Source organism: Lepus europaeus, chromosome 5 (genome assembly GCF_033115175.1).
Source record: "Lepus europaeus isolate LE1 chromosome 5, mLepTim1.pri, whole genome shotgun sequence".
Lineage (NCBI taxonomy): Eukaryota > Metazoa > Chordata > Mammalia > Lagomorpha > Leporidae > Lepus > Lepus europaeus.
In genome coordinates, this window is record NC_084831.1 from 108,089,035 (window position 1) to 108,105,545 (window position 16,511).

Genomic DNA, 16,511 nt, shown 5'->3' on the forward strand with positions numbered 1-16,511 from the left:
AGGAGGGACGAGGGCCGCACCCCAGCTCCAGAACCCACCTGCACCACCTGAATCACCAAGCACCTGCAGGGCTCACGCACACCTCCCCGTTCTGTGCACCTGCTCCTGCCTTTCTACTTCCCAGTGAACTCTCGGCCTCTTAACCAGCGGCACTGGCCCTGGGAGGTGCCATGGCTGTCACAGGGCCCTTCCCAAGTGACTTGGCAGGAGACGGGTTGAGCGTGCTGGGGAGGCATTTCCAGACAAGCGCCTGGAGCCGCAGAGCCAGCCCTGTGCCCACCTTCTCAAGAAGGGAGCTGCGTACCTGAGACACCACCAGGGCGGTTTCCCTGTGCCTGGCAGTTGCACTGTTCCCAGCACACGGCCCAGTGTGGCACTAGAGGGATGGGTCCACCCGAGGCTTAGGGAGGTGTGAATATTTCACATCTTCCTTTCTGGACAAAGTCCCCAAGGCCTTGAGGGTCTCCCTAGGACGTCGCTGAAACCTGGCATGGAGAGCTCTCCATGGCATCCACTTAACCTTGGAGGAGGAGAGCAGTCAGCAACTGGTGAACTCCCCAGCACTGAGCCCCACAGGGACGGCGCCCCCGGCCAGGGCTGTTCTAAGGCGCAGAGGCACAGCTCCCCCGCTCCCTGGTCCTCCCTACAGAGGTGGCCTCCCAGGTTCACAATAGGGAGCCTTCCTGGGGGCATGGGAGAGGGGCTCCAGGAAGGGCTCGCCAGGTGGGGGACAGCTGTGGCCCTCTGCCTTTACCCCTGAGGGTCCCCTGTTTCCCTTTGGGTCTTCTCCTTGCTTCCAGCTGCAAGGTTCTGCCCCTGCACTTCTCTTTCATGTTCTAAGCCAAGGGTGGACACAGACCCAAGCCTGGTTCCCGCAGCATCCCTGCGATGGGCTGCTAATGTCAACCAGACATCTAAATACTCAAGGTGACCACAAGCAGATGGCCACAGACAGGGCAAATGACAACACATCCAGAGTCTTCAGCCACGGGCCTCTGGCCCCAAAAGGCTGAGACCCCGGGTCTGTCCCTGGTAGCTTTCCACCTGCCTCTGCAGAGGGGCATCTCCCTTAGCTCGGCATTTGTCTGTGGGCTCTGACAGCTTGTCATCTTCGTGGCTGAGACCCCATGCATTGCTGCCCTCTGGCTGGGGCCTCTCTCTTGGTCTGATGTCAAGGACTTGTTCATTCTCAGCTGACTGGTGGAACCGGGAGGGCTGAGAAGGAAGGCAAGTCTCGGGCCACACTCTGCATACCCCAGGAAGGAGCTCCTCCCGGCTGCTCATGTCGAGGGGATGGGCCCTACCAACCCTGCAGAACGCCCATGGCCATAGTGGGAGAAAATAAAAGCCATTTGGAACCACAACGGCCTTTCCGCAGAGGCTGAGGCTGGGGAATAGCACTGTAGCAATCGCACTGTCCCTGCTGCTCCTGGGGAAGGTGGCCGCTTATTTGAGTAAATAACCAGATGTTGGATGCACCAGGAAGGGACCGGAGCGGCCCCTGGGTTGGGGCTGGTGGGAACCGAATTGCCTGGGGTGATCTAAAGAGAGGCCTTGTGTGTGTGTTTGGCTGTGAGGCCTGGAACTTGGGGAAGGTGGAGAGGGGTCAGTGGGTTGATGGCAGGAGTCCTAGGCCCAGGTGGCCACTGCAGCCTACTGGACCCCTGGGAGGATGAGAGCTGAGAGCGTGCTTCCTGCCGCAGTGGACTCCGCAGCACCGCGGCTCACTCGGTGCTGCTTGGTGTGGTGGAGCTGGCTCATGGGCCGTGATTGTCCCGGTGAGGGTAGAACCACTGGAGGCCAACACTTCTAGAAGAGGCAGCTGACTGCAGCCAGGAGGAACCATGGACATACATACGATCTTCAAAAGGTTCATGCAACACAAGTATTCTGAAAAAATTGTGATGGATTTCCAATTTTTGCACCAAAATCAAACTTAATCTTTCAACTCATTTTTTTTTCTGAGAACTTTTTTTTTTTTTTTTGACAGGCAGAGTTAGACAGTGAGAGAGGGAGACAGAGAGAAAAAGGTCTTTCCTTTTTCCATTGGTTCACCCCCCAAATGGCTGCTACAGCCGGCGCGTTGCGCCCAATCCGAAGCCAGGAGCCAGGTGCTTCCTCCTGGTCTCCCATGGGGTGCAGGGCCCAAGCACTTGGGCCATCCTCCACTGCCTTCCCAGGCCACAGCAGAGAGCTGGCTGGAAGAGAAGCAACCAGGACAGAACCGGCGCCCCAACCGGGACTAGAACCTGGAGCGCCAGTGCCGCAGGCAGAGGATTAGCCTAGTGAGCCGTGGCACTGGCCTCCTAAGAACTTTCTGAAGAGCCTCATATAGGCTCTCCCCATGCCAGGAAGAGGCAGGGATCTTGGGGGAGATCCCCTTGCAGTCAGCTCCTGCGAGGCAGTGCAGAGGAGGGTTTGCAGCACATACGGTGGGGCCATCTCGCCTGGGTTTCATTCTCGCTACTCGCCGAACTTGTGACTTATACAAGTTGCCACATCTGGAAACTGGGGCTAACGCCAGCACCTGGCCTGCAGGGTGGGAGCGAGGGTTCAATGTAAGCTAAGGCCTTTAGAGCCTGGGGCACAGGAGGCCACAAGCCCTGGCAGACACCCCACTTTAGGCTACAACTGACCCTTAACAACCATCTGAGTCTTGTTCTCCCGCCCCCCTCCTCATCTCACTTCTTCCCTCCCTCCCCTCATATAAAGTACCTCCTGGAGAAACCTCCATGGTGAGAAACTGGTGAACTCCAAGCCGGGGGAAGTCTAGACCATTAGCTGACAGAAGTCTCCCCCAGCAGTCACTGGTGTTTCTCAGGCCATCAGGACTGAGGGCACCATCAGCCTGGGCCACCACAGAGGGGTGACTGAACAGCTCGCCCTGGCACCCGCAGCCCATGGCCTGTCTCTCTACTCCCCTCCTCCAAGGCCAAGTGCATGCCATGAAAAGCTCTCATGCCAGGTTTCAGCGAAGCCCCCGAGAGACCTTCAAGGCCTCCGAGACTTTGTCCAGAGAGGAAGATGTGACATATTCACGGAGAATGGGTAGGTGCCAGTTCAGATGTGGGAGGAGCACGTGGCAGCCCAGCACGACTGATGCAGAGGCGTGAGGGCCAGATGGACACGGGTTGGTGGGGGAATCGGGGCCGAGGGGGAGGCTGGCTGTACACCACATTAGTGCTGCTGACACTAAAACACCATAGAAAATGCTGCTGGACAAGGCTGACCTAGACTCTAAGCTGGCTTGTCATCTTCCTCCTTCAAGGTCTGGATATTTATATACAACTGGGGGGGGGGGGGCGTCAGTGGGCTCCGTGTCAAGGCACTCTGATGAACGGCCTCTTTCCCCCTTGGTTTTCCTGCTGATGTTGCCTGTTGGGCGGCCCATTTCCAACCTTAGCAGATAGCCCTTGCAAGGAAGAGACTAACTTGGCAGATGTAGCCTTTGTGCCATGCCCTTTGGCACTTCATGTCTTGGGCCCCAGGTGCGCCCTTTGCATCTGCCTGGCAGGTTGGGGAGGTTCATGGGCACAGATGAAGACAGTGAATGGTAAGGAGGAGAGGAGGGAGTGAGCAGAGCAAAACCAGAAAACAGAACACGTGGATTCCCTCTGAAAATCTCGAGACAAGGCAGGCAGGCGGAAGGGGACCAACTGGAGCTCGGGAGACCCGGGTTCAGGGCCCAGATCTGCATCAGTGCCCTGAGCCACCCTGGGTAAGTTGTGTGACTTCTCTGGTCTTAACATGCTCACCTGTGGCAGGCAGAGGTTGGGCTGGATCTTCTCCAGGGCTCTTTCCTGCTCTACTGTCATCCCTCAAGACCATAAGAACAGAGAGCCGGAACGCACGCCATCAGAAACCCTGCAGGGACTGCCTTAGTTCTCCCGAGACGGTTGCTGTTCTGGGCATAGCTACACCCCTGACCCCAGTCTCTCTGAATTACTGCTGATCTAGGACACAGCGCAGTCCCTTCTTCCTGAATGGATTCTGGAGTTCGAACATCCATGACAGGGTCCAGAGGGGATGCTTGGCTGTTGTTCCCCCGTGACCACATAATCTGTCTCCAGGAGAAAATGTCCCTGTGTGTTACCAGGTGATGAAAACGTCAGACAAATGCATTGCTCTTCACAGTGAGCAGGGGGGAGGCCCAGAAAGCACCCCCGCGATGTGGAACAGATTTCTGTTGATGCATAAGCTTGTAGCCTAATGACTTCCCATTCATTCTGTTGTAAGGGAAAGATGAGCTATTTAAACATCAGGAGGCACAGCATACTAATGGGGGCTGCGTTGGGCCGGGGGCAGGGCAGGGTTGGCTAGCTCCGCCAGCTCTGGGCTAGAGCCAGCTGCAAGGTTTGGAAGGAGGTAAGCCAGGGCTGCGGTCTGGCTGCCAGTGGGAGCCGGGCTCTGCAGCAGCTAGCCCGGGAGGGCAGTGCGGCTGTCTGGATCTAGACGCTTATCCAGCGAGAGAGGGGAACTGTCTGCTCTGTTCCCTCCGGCAGCTTCATAAGGCCATTTCCCCTGATGCTGCAGGCAAGGACCCACTGTGAAAGGCTAAGTTAAAAACGACTCAAATAAGAACACCCGTGGCCAGCAGAGCGATTATTGAGCATCTCTGCTTAAGGCCAGGTCACAGCCTTGTCTAGACCAATTAGCTTTGTTCTCCAGCACCACATGGGCAACTTTTAACCCCATGTCCCCAAAAACAGTCATTGATCCCAACTGGCCCAAGTGAGAAGGTGTGGCTGGGAGGGTGGGTGCATATGCGGCACCCCGGAGTCGTCCCGTCACCCTGCTCCAGTAGTGCGTCCCCCTATACCCACCCCTCACCTCTTGGACCGACCATGGCCCCGCCCTACTCTTCCTTCCCGTTCCAGGTCCTCTGGGACATGTCGGCAATCCTTTTCCAGAACAGCCTTAGCTCTCGGGCAGTCCCGCAGCTACAGAAGCTGGGGTGGACGCAGCGAGCCACGTCCTCAGGACCTGAGCCCTGAGTGTGCAGAGATCCCCTGCTGCACCCCCACCCCACAGCCCCCGAGTCGCTACAGGACTCACGAGCATGGCTGCTCTCCTGTTGCTCTGCAGCGGGAAAAGCTGGGCCTGGCTTCAGCGCTCCCATCTGACCAGGCCCTTCCCCCTTCAGTGAGAGGAGCAGAAGGAAGGGCCCATCCAGCCGCCCGGACATTGCCAGGCATGCAGGCATACCTCAGGGAGGGGCATTTCCACTCCAGGCTGGAGGGGAGCAGAGTGATGCAGAGGACAGGGAAGCGGGCTCAGCACCAGCAGGGGCACTCTTCTGAGCAGCGAGCAGACAAGGGGGTCTTGCAGCCCTACGGCTGACCCCCAGGGGCCTCTGATTCAAATGGGTAGGGGCCAGGCAGCGAAGCGGGCCAAGCCCGGCTCACTCGGCTGCTCCAAGAGCAGGGCAGGGCTGGCCATCTTCATGCACTATTCAGCGGACTCCAGCTGCAGGGCTGGGCCTCGGGGAGCAGTCTTGGTGAGTTTGGGCAGGCCGCCCAGGCAGCCTTGCTCCCTTCACACCTCCTGGGGCTTCCACGTGGCCTGCCCTGCAGGCCTCTTTCTGAAAGCTCTCCCTCCCTGCTTCAGGCCTGGCTCGGGCCTGCGTGCCAGAGTCCAGAGTCTCGAATATTCCAGGCAGAATGCTAGGGACACAGGGGCCTTGCTCCAGCTTCCTGATGGGAGTGGGTCGTCTTGGTCTGGGTGGCTCCGAGTGGCTTTGCGCAGTCACTCCACTCCACTCCCCTCCCCGCAGCCATCCCAGCTTTCCCCCAGGGTGGGGCCCCTGCAGGGAACCCGCCCAGCTGGTGGACTGCACAACCAGTCTTCCTTCAAGTCTCCGTTCAGAGCCTCCCCCCTCCAGAATGTCCTCCTAGAATAACACAAGGCGTGTCCCCGGCCTCTACAGACAATCTTTCCCAATCAGGCTCCACCAAAACAGCGCTTGTCGGACTGATGAGCGCCTCTTCCTGCTGAGCCGAACAGTCAGCTTTCCAACCGCATCCGACTCGCCGGGTCGCAGCAGCCAATAGAGCCGAGCCTCCTCTGCCTCGTCCTGGTTTCCCCTGGCGCTGTGGTCCCTCGACTTTCTCCCCGTTCCCCTGGCTGCTGCTTTGCAGTCCCCTGTGCTGCTTTTTCCTCGTGATTCTCTCATCAAACATGTGAGTGCCCAATAGCTCCATCCTGGGTCTTTGGCTCTTATCTAAACCTACTCCCGCTGACAGCACAAAGTCTGGTGGCTTTTTAAAGATTATTGCTATGGGGCCGGCGCTGTGGCATAGTGGGCTAAGCCTCTGTCTGCGATGCTAGAATCCTGGCTGGTTCTCTTCCAATCCAGCTCTCTGCTGTGGCCTGGGAAAGCAGTAGAAGATGGCCCAAGTCCTTGGGCCCCTGCACCCATGTAGGAGACCCGGAAGGAGTTCCTGGCTCCTGGCTTCAGATCAGCACAGCTCCAGCTGTTGTAGCCATTTGGGGAGTGAACCAGTGGCTGGAAGACCTTCTCTCTGTCTCTCTGTCTCTGTCTCTGTCTCTATCTATCTATCTATCTCTCTAACTCTCAAATAAATAAAATCTTTAAAAAAAAGATTTAAAAACAAATAAATAAAGATTATTGCCATTTGAAGGGTAGAATGACACAGGGAGAGACAAAGATACAGAAAGATCTTTCAGCTGTTGGTTCACTGCCCCACACACTCACAACAGCCAGGGCTTGGGCAAGCTGAAGCCAGGAGCCAGGATCTCCATCCAGGTCTCCTGTGGGGGTGGCTGGAACTCGGGCACTTGGGTCATCAGCCACTGCCCCCTGCCGCATTAGCAGGAAGCTGGATCAGAAGCGTAGAGCAGCCAGGTTCCAACAAGGCACGCCGGTATAGGTGAAACAGCGGCTTCACCTGCCACCCCCCTCCCCCATGCCTGTTCCAGTCTGATGCTTTTAACACCAGTTAAACACTGACATCTCCAAAAATGTATTTGCTTAGCCAAGGTCTCTCTCCTGGACTCTTGGCTCCACATCCAACTTCCTGCTCAACTTCACCACTTGGATTTCCAAAAGCTATCTCGGCATCACCTATCTGAACCTGACCTCCTGATCTGTCTCCCCAGATGGGTCCTTCCCCCAGGTTCCCCAGCTCAATGAGTGGCGATTCCATTCCAAGTTGTTCAAACCAAAAATTTTGATTCTTTTTCTGTACAGCTTAGACCCCACACCCAATCTCTCAGCAAATACTGGTTCTACTTTCAAAATATACCCAGCAATTAGCCACATCTCACATCTCTATCAGCACCTTTGTCCAAGCCATTGTCATCTCATTTTTTATGGCAAGAGCCCCCAGCCAACTTCCTGCCTTTGTCCTGACTGCACAGCCTATTTCCAACCTGCGGCTGGAGTGACTCCTTTACGTGTTGGCTTGTAGCACCTTAATAACCTCTCCTGGGGGCCGGCGCTGTGGCCTAGCAGGTAAAGCCACTGCCTGCAGTGCCAGCATCCCATATAGGCACTGGTTTGAGTCCCGGCTGCTCTACTTCTGATCCAGCTCTCTGCTATGGCCTGGAAAAGCAGTAGAAGTTGGCCCAAGTCCTTGGACCCCTGCACCTGCGTGGGAGATCTGGAAGAGGCTCTGCACTCCTGGCTTTGGATCAGTGCAGCTCCGGCCATTGCAATCATCTGGGGAGTGAACCAACGGATGGAAGACCTCTCTCTCTCTCTCTCTCTCTCTCTCTCTCTCTCTAACTCTGCTTTTCAAATAAATCAATCTTAAAAAAACAAACAAACAAAACAAAAAAAAAACCTCTCCCGCTCCCACAGCTCTGGCCTCAACTTTGACTCTTTTCCTTCCCCAGCCCCATGTCTGCCGAAGCCTCACCAACCTCTCCCTTTCCCCTGGCTGTTCTTTGAACAAAGCAGGTGCTCTCCTACCTTGGGGTCTTAGAATCTTTCTTTCCCTCGGCCTGGACCTCTCTTCCTCCAGATACTCTCTCCTCCCCGCCTTTCAGGTCTGCTCAAATGGCTCCCTCTCCAGGAGGCTCCCTGGATCCCTGGAGTTTCACCCGGTAACCCTCCCTTCAGCCCGCCCTCCCGAGCCCAGCACTCCCCATCACACTTCCCTGCTTCTGTCACTCCCGTATACACTAATCACCTTGCACATGCATTTGCCATCCACTGCATCCCAGTGCCAAGGCCTGGGCTTGCAACTGGAAGACGCTCAGACACATCGTGGCAGTATGGGTGCCGGCTCCTCGTCCTCCTTCAGCTTCCTCAGGTCCCCTTCCTTGGATCTCCTCCCACCAGCTACTCTTTGCTGCTGGCCTTGCTTCCTTTCTCCCTAAGTGCCAGGTTCCCAAAGCTCAGGTCTCCTTCCACCCTCTGATCCACCGTCCCACTCACCCACTCTCTCAGCTGCAACAGATATCCTAAGTATCTGGTCCTTGGCTTGCATTTTTACTCACTCTGAACCCTCTGTCTCTTCCGCTCCCAGTTATCCGAGTCCTTGGTGTTCCCTTGGAGGCCCACTGAGGACATGCTGAGTGCAAGGAGACCCATTACACACCCCTGATGCTCCCACCCACCTCCTGCTCAGTCTGGGCCGGGGCCGCAAGGTGCGCCCCTTGCATCAAGCTGGGCTGTCCACAGCAGTTGGGAGGCTGTGGCCCAGGCTGAGTGGTGAGTCACGGTGGATCAATGAGCTGCCTCTTTGGCCCTATTGGAAAATGGGTTTTCATGATCACTCTTGGATTTCACCAGATTTCAACATGGGGATGTGAGAATAAACAAATGCTCGTCAAGGGAGGAAATGCCATTCCAGGAGGCCCATCTTCCCTCAACACTGGGCCAGCGAGGAGCTGCCTGTCCCCAGAGGCACAGAGCTGCCTTCCTGCCTCCCCCATACAGGACTGGAGCTGCAGACACCGCATTCCCGGCCGGGTGCCTGGCACACGGTAATGACACTGCAAGAAGTTATTACACACAAGGCAAAGCACCCCAAGCCTAGGCGACAGATGTTCTCTCCAGATCCCTTAGTCCGGATGAAATAGAGAAACATATCCCCTATCTTTCATTCACTTTTTTTTTTTTTTAAATTACTCTCTGGCTTCTGCTGTCATCAAAGCCTGGCCTAAACCCTTCTCTTTCCAGAAATGTTTCCAGACCAATTCCATCCGACTCTGATTTCTTTCCTCCCCTCCTCCTCAATACTAATGCACACGGCTTCTACTGCAGCTTGCTTGATTCTGCTGCGAGCATGCCATCGGCAGGTGTGCGCACGAGGGGCTCAGGGTCCTGGGGGTCCCCGGGCTTTCTCTACAGCACCTGTCAGCCTGGGTGCTCTGAGCCAGAGGCTCGTTCTTTGTCACCCTTTCCACAGCCCAGCCCCAGGTTTCTGCACCCAACAAGTGCTAAGTGAGACAACTGGCCAGCACGCAGTTGGCACCCAGTGAATGCCTGTTAAATGAAAAAGAAATGAATGTCAAACGCAGCTTCCACAGGACGGATACTGGGGAGCAGGTGCAGTAGTCCGAGTATCAGCACGGAAGATACCTCCCCAAATGAACAGTTCGAGATGCCTGAAATAAACAAAGCAGCCCGCCGAGAAAAATGAGGCAGAACAAACTTCTGAGTCCCTCGTGGGCTACGAGTTTAGTAGCAACCATCCGGGACGAGGCGTGGGATGGCCACACTCATCCCTGACCGCACAAGGACCAGGGGTTAGGCTCTCAGCCCTACTCCTTCCTCTCAGGGAGACACTGGACAAGCCACTGAGCCTGGAGCCTTGGCTTCTTCATCACCCATAGGGGCGATCGCAGGGTGGGGCGGGGACGAAATGTGTTAGAGGGCAGAAGCACGGTGAGCGGCGACAGCGAACCCACGGTGAGTGGGATGTGAACGGGGCCAGGAGGAGGAAAGCCTGTTGATGGGGCCTCCCCTCTCCCAGCAGGAACCTCCCGGAGGACATTCCTGAGGGCCGGAGGAGAGAGAGGACCGCTGTCACTGCAGGAGAGGGCACGTCCAGTGGCCGAATCACCAGCCTGGGGTTCAGGCCTCTTCTGAGTAGAGCACACTCCCGGGCACTGGGCCGCTCTGCTCTGTGCAAGAGCCCAGAGCTAAGAAGCTGAGGATCTCATTACTGTGCCGACGGTTCAGTACCGGGAAATGCAGCCTGGAGAGGGGATGTCACTTTCCCAAAGTCACACGGAAAACACACAACACAGCTAAGACTAGCAATAAGACAGGAATGGCGACGTCCACCAACCAGTCGAACAGGTGGCCTGGACCGGACAGGATGGCCAGCCACAGAGCGGTATGAAAGTGGCCCACAGGCTGAGCCAGCAGGAAACACAGTGGCAGGGTGGGCAAGGCTGCCCCGGGTGTCTGGGATGCTTCATTTGTTGATCACGTGTAATACCACTATGACCCCAATGCATTATGACCCGCATTTTCCTGCCACTGAGGCACACTTAGGCTAATGGTCTCCAAGCAAGAAAGTGGGGCAGCCGGAACACAGCACAGCTCTGCTCATGCCCAGGCTAGGGGCTGCTGCACCACTTAAGGCGGCCCTTCCTCTCCGCAGATCCCGGGAGTAGGCTTCCTGGAAGGACACAGAACACTCTGTCACCCCCAGACAACACACATGCATCCACACGCGTGTGCACACACACAGGACACTCTCACCCGGCACAGCTCTGGTGAGGCAGGACGACACCCAAGTCCACTGGCACCGCCAAGCACAACACATCTTTACAGCCCCCATTACAGCCCACAGCTCCCACTGCAGCACAGGAGCGGGGACAGCAGCAGGAACAGCTGTGTGCGCTGGGCTCTGGGGCCTGGGTAGCAATAACCACAAGGCCACAGAGATGTTAGCAAACCTCATGTCGGCAGCTCTAGTACAATGATGAATCTCCAGCTTTATACAGGAATAATGAGACTGGGGGAGAAGCAGAGCGGGAAGAAGAGCCAAGTTCTGGGTGGAGGGAGAGGCACCGAGTGGAGCCAGGTGGCGGGAGGGCCTGGGCGGCGCCAGGGGCAGCAGTGCCCACAGCTGTGATGGGTGCCATGGGCTCTCCCGGTTTCTTTCCCAGGCCTGAGCTTTGTGATTCTGCGGACAGAAAGCCAGGGGCCCCCAAGCACCTCGGCGGTCAGGTCTGCCCACGTCTTGGTCCCCAGCTCCTGGTGCATACTAGCACCAGGGGTGGGCACACGAGGGTCCCTGGTGGCTTAAGATTTGCAATTGAGAAAGAGCTAGACTCGTGAAATGTTTACCCTCTGTCACCTGCCCAGGAGCTCCAGGGTCAGTGCCTGCAAGAAAATCGCACAAACCCTTGGGCTTTGTTGCTTTAGACTCCAGCACTAGAGCAGGGGCCCGCCCGGTGCCACCTGCTACGGCTGACCCTGACTCCTGTACAAGCTCCAGGAGCCGCAGGGGCAGCACGCAGGACCTGTGACCACAGAGCAGCCTACCCAACCCCTTCCTCACTGTGCCTCGCCTTCTGATCCCCCATCCTCTGCTTCAGTCCAGACCACCTGACCTCACTGGCTCGTCTCTTTGCCACCCCAGACACAACCCTTCTCCTTGAACTATGCCTCTGAATCTCTCTACCTGCTTTCAAAATACTTCTTGGCCTCCTCTTCCAGGATGTCTTCCCGGTTGAACCCCACTCAGCTCCAACTACTTCTTTAATAATCCTCCCTTGTGCCCCAACAGATAGTTGGATTAAGCAAGCCGTCAGTCATTTGACAGGAATGTGCTGGGTCCTAGGCTTGGCCCTGTGGGAGAGTACAGAAGGGGCAGTGTGGGTCACAGCCATCCCCGGGTCTGCTGTCGGGAGGACTCTACAGGACAGACTCTGGATCAGGACGAAGCTGAGGGATACGGAGGATGCATCAGAGCGGTGGCTGCTGGGAGAACAGCAGGCCACGGGTGGACTGGCTGGGGCTGGGCAGAGGCAGGGGCCAGGCCTGCAGAGCCGAGGGGACCTTACGAGCAAAGGCAAGAAGCAGAGACTCCAGGCACGCTCAGGGGCCCATGAGGCTGGGGCAGACACGCGGCCTGGGTCCCTGGGCTCAGGTCTAAAGTGCAGCTGGGAATGGAATTGGGCCCAGGGCAGCGATGGGAGAAGGACGTGCCCATCTGCCCCCTCCGTGCTGGCTGCAGGAGTCAGGTCCACCGAGGGCTCAGTCATTCCCAGTGGCTCTCACCTGGGCATCCTTGCCTTGGATTTACACGTTCATAGCCAGCACTGTGCAGCAGGTAAAGGCACGGGGCTTCCTGGGTCCTGGCCTGCCAGGGTGGGGAGCCCCATCTGAGAACTGTGCCTGCTGGTGGCGCTATCGGGCTGGAGGGCCCAGGGCACTCCCCTGAGGCCACACACAGAGCTCAGACAGGCTGCACGCAGGACAAGGGGTGCGAGCGCCACCCCAGCCCTGCAGCTGGGAACCGCTAGGCCTGGGCTCCTGCACTCCTGTGGTGGTGGGGTTTCCCTCTCTCTTGGCCTGGGAGGTTCCTGTTTCCAGTCCTGCCCCACATGGGTTAGCTGCCCTGGTCCAGGCCTTCCCAGGCCGTGTTGGCGCACACAGTGTGCAGGAGCACTTGGCCGGCATCGTTGGCCTGCTGGACGGTCCCCCTCTCTGCCAGCCCTGTCCCGCCCTCACCCCCAGTGCCTGGCATAGCGTCCTTAAGAGCAGGAGGTGGAGGCGGACTCTGGTGGTACTGCCTGAGGAAGATGAAGATGGGGACAGTCTGGGGACGAGGTCAGGGACAGCTACAGAGCCCAGGATCAGGATCTGGGGGAGAGGTTCCTGCACACCTGAGGCTCGCACTCCTGCTGGGGCCGAAGGTACAGGGGAGGGAGGGGGCCTCTGGGGCGGGGCAGAGCTCTGCCCCCACAGCCCTACGTCCTCATCCTCCCCCCGGGGGGCGGTGGCCTCGCTGTAAGGAGGATGGAGCTGCCTCTCTCCACCTGCACAGTCACCGCCATGAAGCTGCTGCCTTAGGAGACCACAGGGAAGAGCCGCACCAGATGCGCGCTTCAGAACGTGATTTATAGGCACAGCTCCTGGGCCCGGGCTGGTGCACAGCTGCCGCTCCAGCCCGCCCCGTCTGGCTGCCACCTGGCTGCCTGCGCTGTTCTGGCGGGGGGGTGGCATCTCAGGAAAGCAAAGGTGAGGAGGCCCTGGGACATCAGTCTGGACTCGCCAAAGTCAGCATCAGAGAATGGGGTCCTGGAGACACTGTCTGGGGCAGAAGCAGAGCCCCCCGAGGTTTCTCCCTGAAGAAATCGAGGCATGTACGCTCTACCCACCACGGCGGGGCTGGGTTTCCCAGCCTCTTTCCTGACATTCTGCACAGAGGAACTGAGTATAGGCTGCCCGAAGGGAGGAGCCTCAGGCAGATTGGGATCCTCCCTCCTCAGAGATAATGGTGCAAGAAATATGCAAAGAGGGGCTGGCCTTGTGGTGCACTGGGTGAAGCCGCTTGCAATGCCAGCATCACACATTGGAGAGCTGTTTCCAGTACTGGCTGCTCTACTTCTGATCCAGCTCCCTGCTAATGTGCCTGGGAAGGCAGCAGAAGATGGCCCAAGTGTTTGGGGCCCTGCTACCCATGTGGGAGACCCCAATGCAATTCCAGGCTCCTGGATCCAGCCTGGTTCACCAGCCCTGACTGTTGCAGCCATTTGGAGAGTGAACCAGTGGACAGATCTCCACCCCTCCCCACCCCAGCCCCTCCTGCTGCTTGACTTTCAAATAAATCTTAAAATAAAAATATCCAGGGAGACACTCAGCCAGTTAGCACTCAGGACACCAGATGAGAGGCCACGTGCTTGGTGGGAACACCCTTGCTGGGCTCTCAGCGCCCGGTTCAGAGAGAGGTACGGCAGCTGCACCTGCAGGATGCACCACACAGCTCCTCAGGCCAGCGGAATGGAGTGCCCTGTCCACACCAGCCCAGAGGGCTCCGGGTGTGCCCCTCCTAGTTCTCTGTGCCAAAGCTGCCCTCCCTTCTGAAAGTTAACGTGAACCTCAGCACTTGAAGCCTCGGTTAGCTCCAGCTGGCTGCGAATGGCCCAGTATCTGCCTCCAGTGTGGGCATTAGCCAGGTCTCCTTGCAGGCTGCCTGCTCCGCCCCCCCCCCCCCCCCCCGCCACTCCCAGACAGCACTGGGAATACGGCGCTAAGACAAGGGACTCGGCGATGTGTGGTCCTTAGTGTGTTCATTCAGTTCTGCAGATCTGCCTTCTGGGCGTGTGGTAGGAGTGTTTGCCTCTGCCTCTCTGAGAGTGGAAGCTGCCGTGTGTTTTGCTCTGGCTAATGGAATGTGAGCGGAAGTGACACATGGAACTTGTGCATGGAAGCTTTGAGAAATACTGCATGATTTGCACACCGTCTTCCTCCTGAGGTTTAACTGTGGGAGCTCAAGCTGAGCTGGAGCCTCCATGGGCTCGGGTCCCTGGGCAACAAGGTCAGCTGAGCCCCCAGCTACGCTGCAAAGAACGTGTGACGTGAATGAGAAACAGACCTTGGTTATCTTAAGCCACAAAATCCTGAGATTTCTTCTTGCTGAAGTACAGTCTGATTAACACAGCCCGCTCTTGCTGCCTATCCCACGCTTCTAATACATACCAATACACTCGGCAGACACTCAGTCTGTGGGCCTGGCTCAGCCGTCACCCATGATCATAGGGGACATATCACATGTTTTAGAGTTGCCAAACCTTGGGTCCCGCAGGTAGAGAGACCCACCCTAGAAGCAACAGACAAAAATTCCTTCCCTCCCCCCCTTCCCCCCGTGAGGGTGCTACTGGCTCCCACCCCAACCTGGGGAGAGAACAAGGACAGCCCCAGGGTGGGCGGGGCCATGGACAGTTTCACGTCCTGCGTCTGGAGGCGGTGAGGGGGGTGGGGGACGTGTCCCGCCCGGCCCAGAGCTGCTCATCCTGGCACAGCCGAGGGAGCAGCACCGTACTCACACTCGTGGCGTACTGGATGTCCCTCCAGATGGAGGTCTCCCGGGACAGGTCGGAGGCTTCAAAGAGGTTGTCCAGGATGACCTCCCCAATCATGTCGTGGCGGGAGAAGCGGTCAAAGTCAAAGACGCTGAGATGCAGCTTGCGGTCGGCCAGCTCTTCGTAGGGCACGGGGAAGTGGAAGTTCTCGTCGAAGGTGGGGTTCAGGGTCTTGCGGTGCACCCGGGTCTGCAGCTTGCATTTGCGGTCAGGCAGGAGGTAGATCTTGACGTAAGGGTCAGAGCTTCCGCAGAAGTCCTTGGCGGGGAGGTCAAAGGCCTTCAGGATGCGCACGATCAGGGTCTCGCTCTCGTAGTCGTAGCGGAGGCTGAAGTTGATCTTCCCGCAGCTCTTGGCTGCCCCGGACTTGGCCTCGTCCCCGTCCACCGACTTCTGCTTGTAGAGCTCGGGCTTGATGCGGCCGATGCTGGTGGGCTGCTCGGCCGCCGGCGGCAGCTCGCTGCCGTAGTCCACGCTGGAGACGTGCATCTGCCGTGGCAGGTGGCGCTTGAAAGACGTGTGCCTGGTGGGGGGCAGGAGGGGCAGACAGCGTGTGTGGTCAGGGCGAACCCGGCTCCCTCTGCCCCACGTGGAGCACCCTCTCCCTCTTGCTGACCCCACGTGTCCTCCGCACACACTTGATGCACAAGCAGTTGGAGCGGCGCCAGGTCTATATTAAGCTCAGCAAATGTTGGCCATTGCTATCGCAATCACTCTCCCTGCCTCTCTGATATCTGCTTCCCAGGGTTCTCTCCTCGCAGACAGCACTCTGTTCCCTTCTCTGAACCATGCGCTCCCTTGGGAGATGGGCCACCCTTCCTCACCCACCATGGGCTCTCCCACCATCATTTACTGAGAGCTCATTACAGGCTAGGAATGGGAGTGGTTGAAAGCACGGGTGTTGGGGCTGGCGCTGTGGCACATTGGGTTAAAGCCCGGGCTTGAAGTGCCAGCATCCCATATGGGTGCCAGTTCAAGTCCTGGCTGCTCCTCTTCTGATCCAGCTCTCTGCTATAGCCTGGGAAAGCAGTAGAAGATGGCCCAAGTTTTGGGCCCCTGTACCCATGTGGGAGACCCAGAAGAAGCTCCCAGATCCCAGCTTCAGATCGGATCGGCTCAGCTCCGGCTGTTGCAGCCATCTGGGGAGTGAACCAGCAGATGGAAGACCTCTCTCTCTGTCTCTACCTCTTTTTGTAACTCTGTCTTTCAAATAAATAAAAATAAATCTTAAAAAAAAGTAAAAGAAAGTATGGGTGCTGGAGTCACATTGTGTAGCTTCATTTCAGCTTTGCCACTTTGTTGAGTGTAACTTTGGGCAAGATATTTAACCTCTCTGTGTTATAAAAACAAAGATAATAAAAATAGCAATTGCATAAGATGGCTGTGAGGGTGAAGTAAATAATACAACTAAAGTGCTTAGAACAGGGCCAGGTACCCACAAAGTGATGCATGCCTTAGAGTTCATTGTCACCTGACCTCCTCCACTGGCCCCTCAC

General features: G+C 57.3%; 2 protein-coding genes across 3 annotated transcripts in view; one reads left to right on the forward strand and one right to left on the reverse strand.

Annotated features, from left to right (window-relative positions):
• Positions 1 to 16,511, forward strand: part of HIPK1 (homeodomain interacting protein kinase 1) — a 251,253-nt gene that overhangs the window by 197,830 nt on the left and 36,912 nt on the right. The gene's annotated exons all lie outside the window — the stretch shown is intronic.
• The window catches only part of SYT6 (synaptotagmin 6), a 57,310-nt gene that overhangs the window by 29,118 nt on the left and 11,681 nt on the right, over positions 1 to 16,511 (reverse strand). For both annotated transcript variants that reach the window (XM_062193493.1, XM_062193494.1), the window contains exon 3: positions 14,980 to 15,538. In XM_062193493.1, the coding sequence (XP_062049477.1) occupies positions 14,980 to 15,538 (559 nt within the window). The remainder of the gene's footprint in view (positions 1 to 14,979; positions 15,539 to 16,511) is intronic.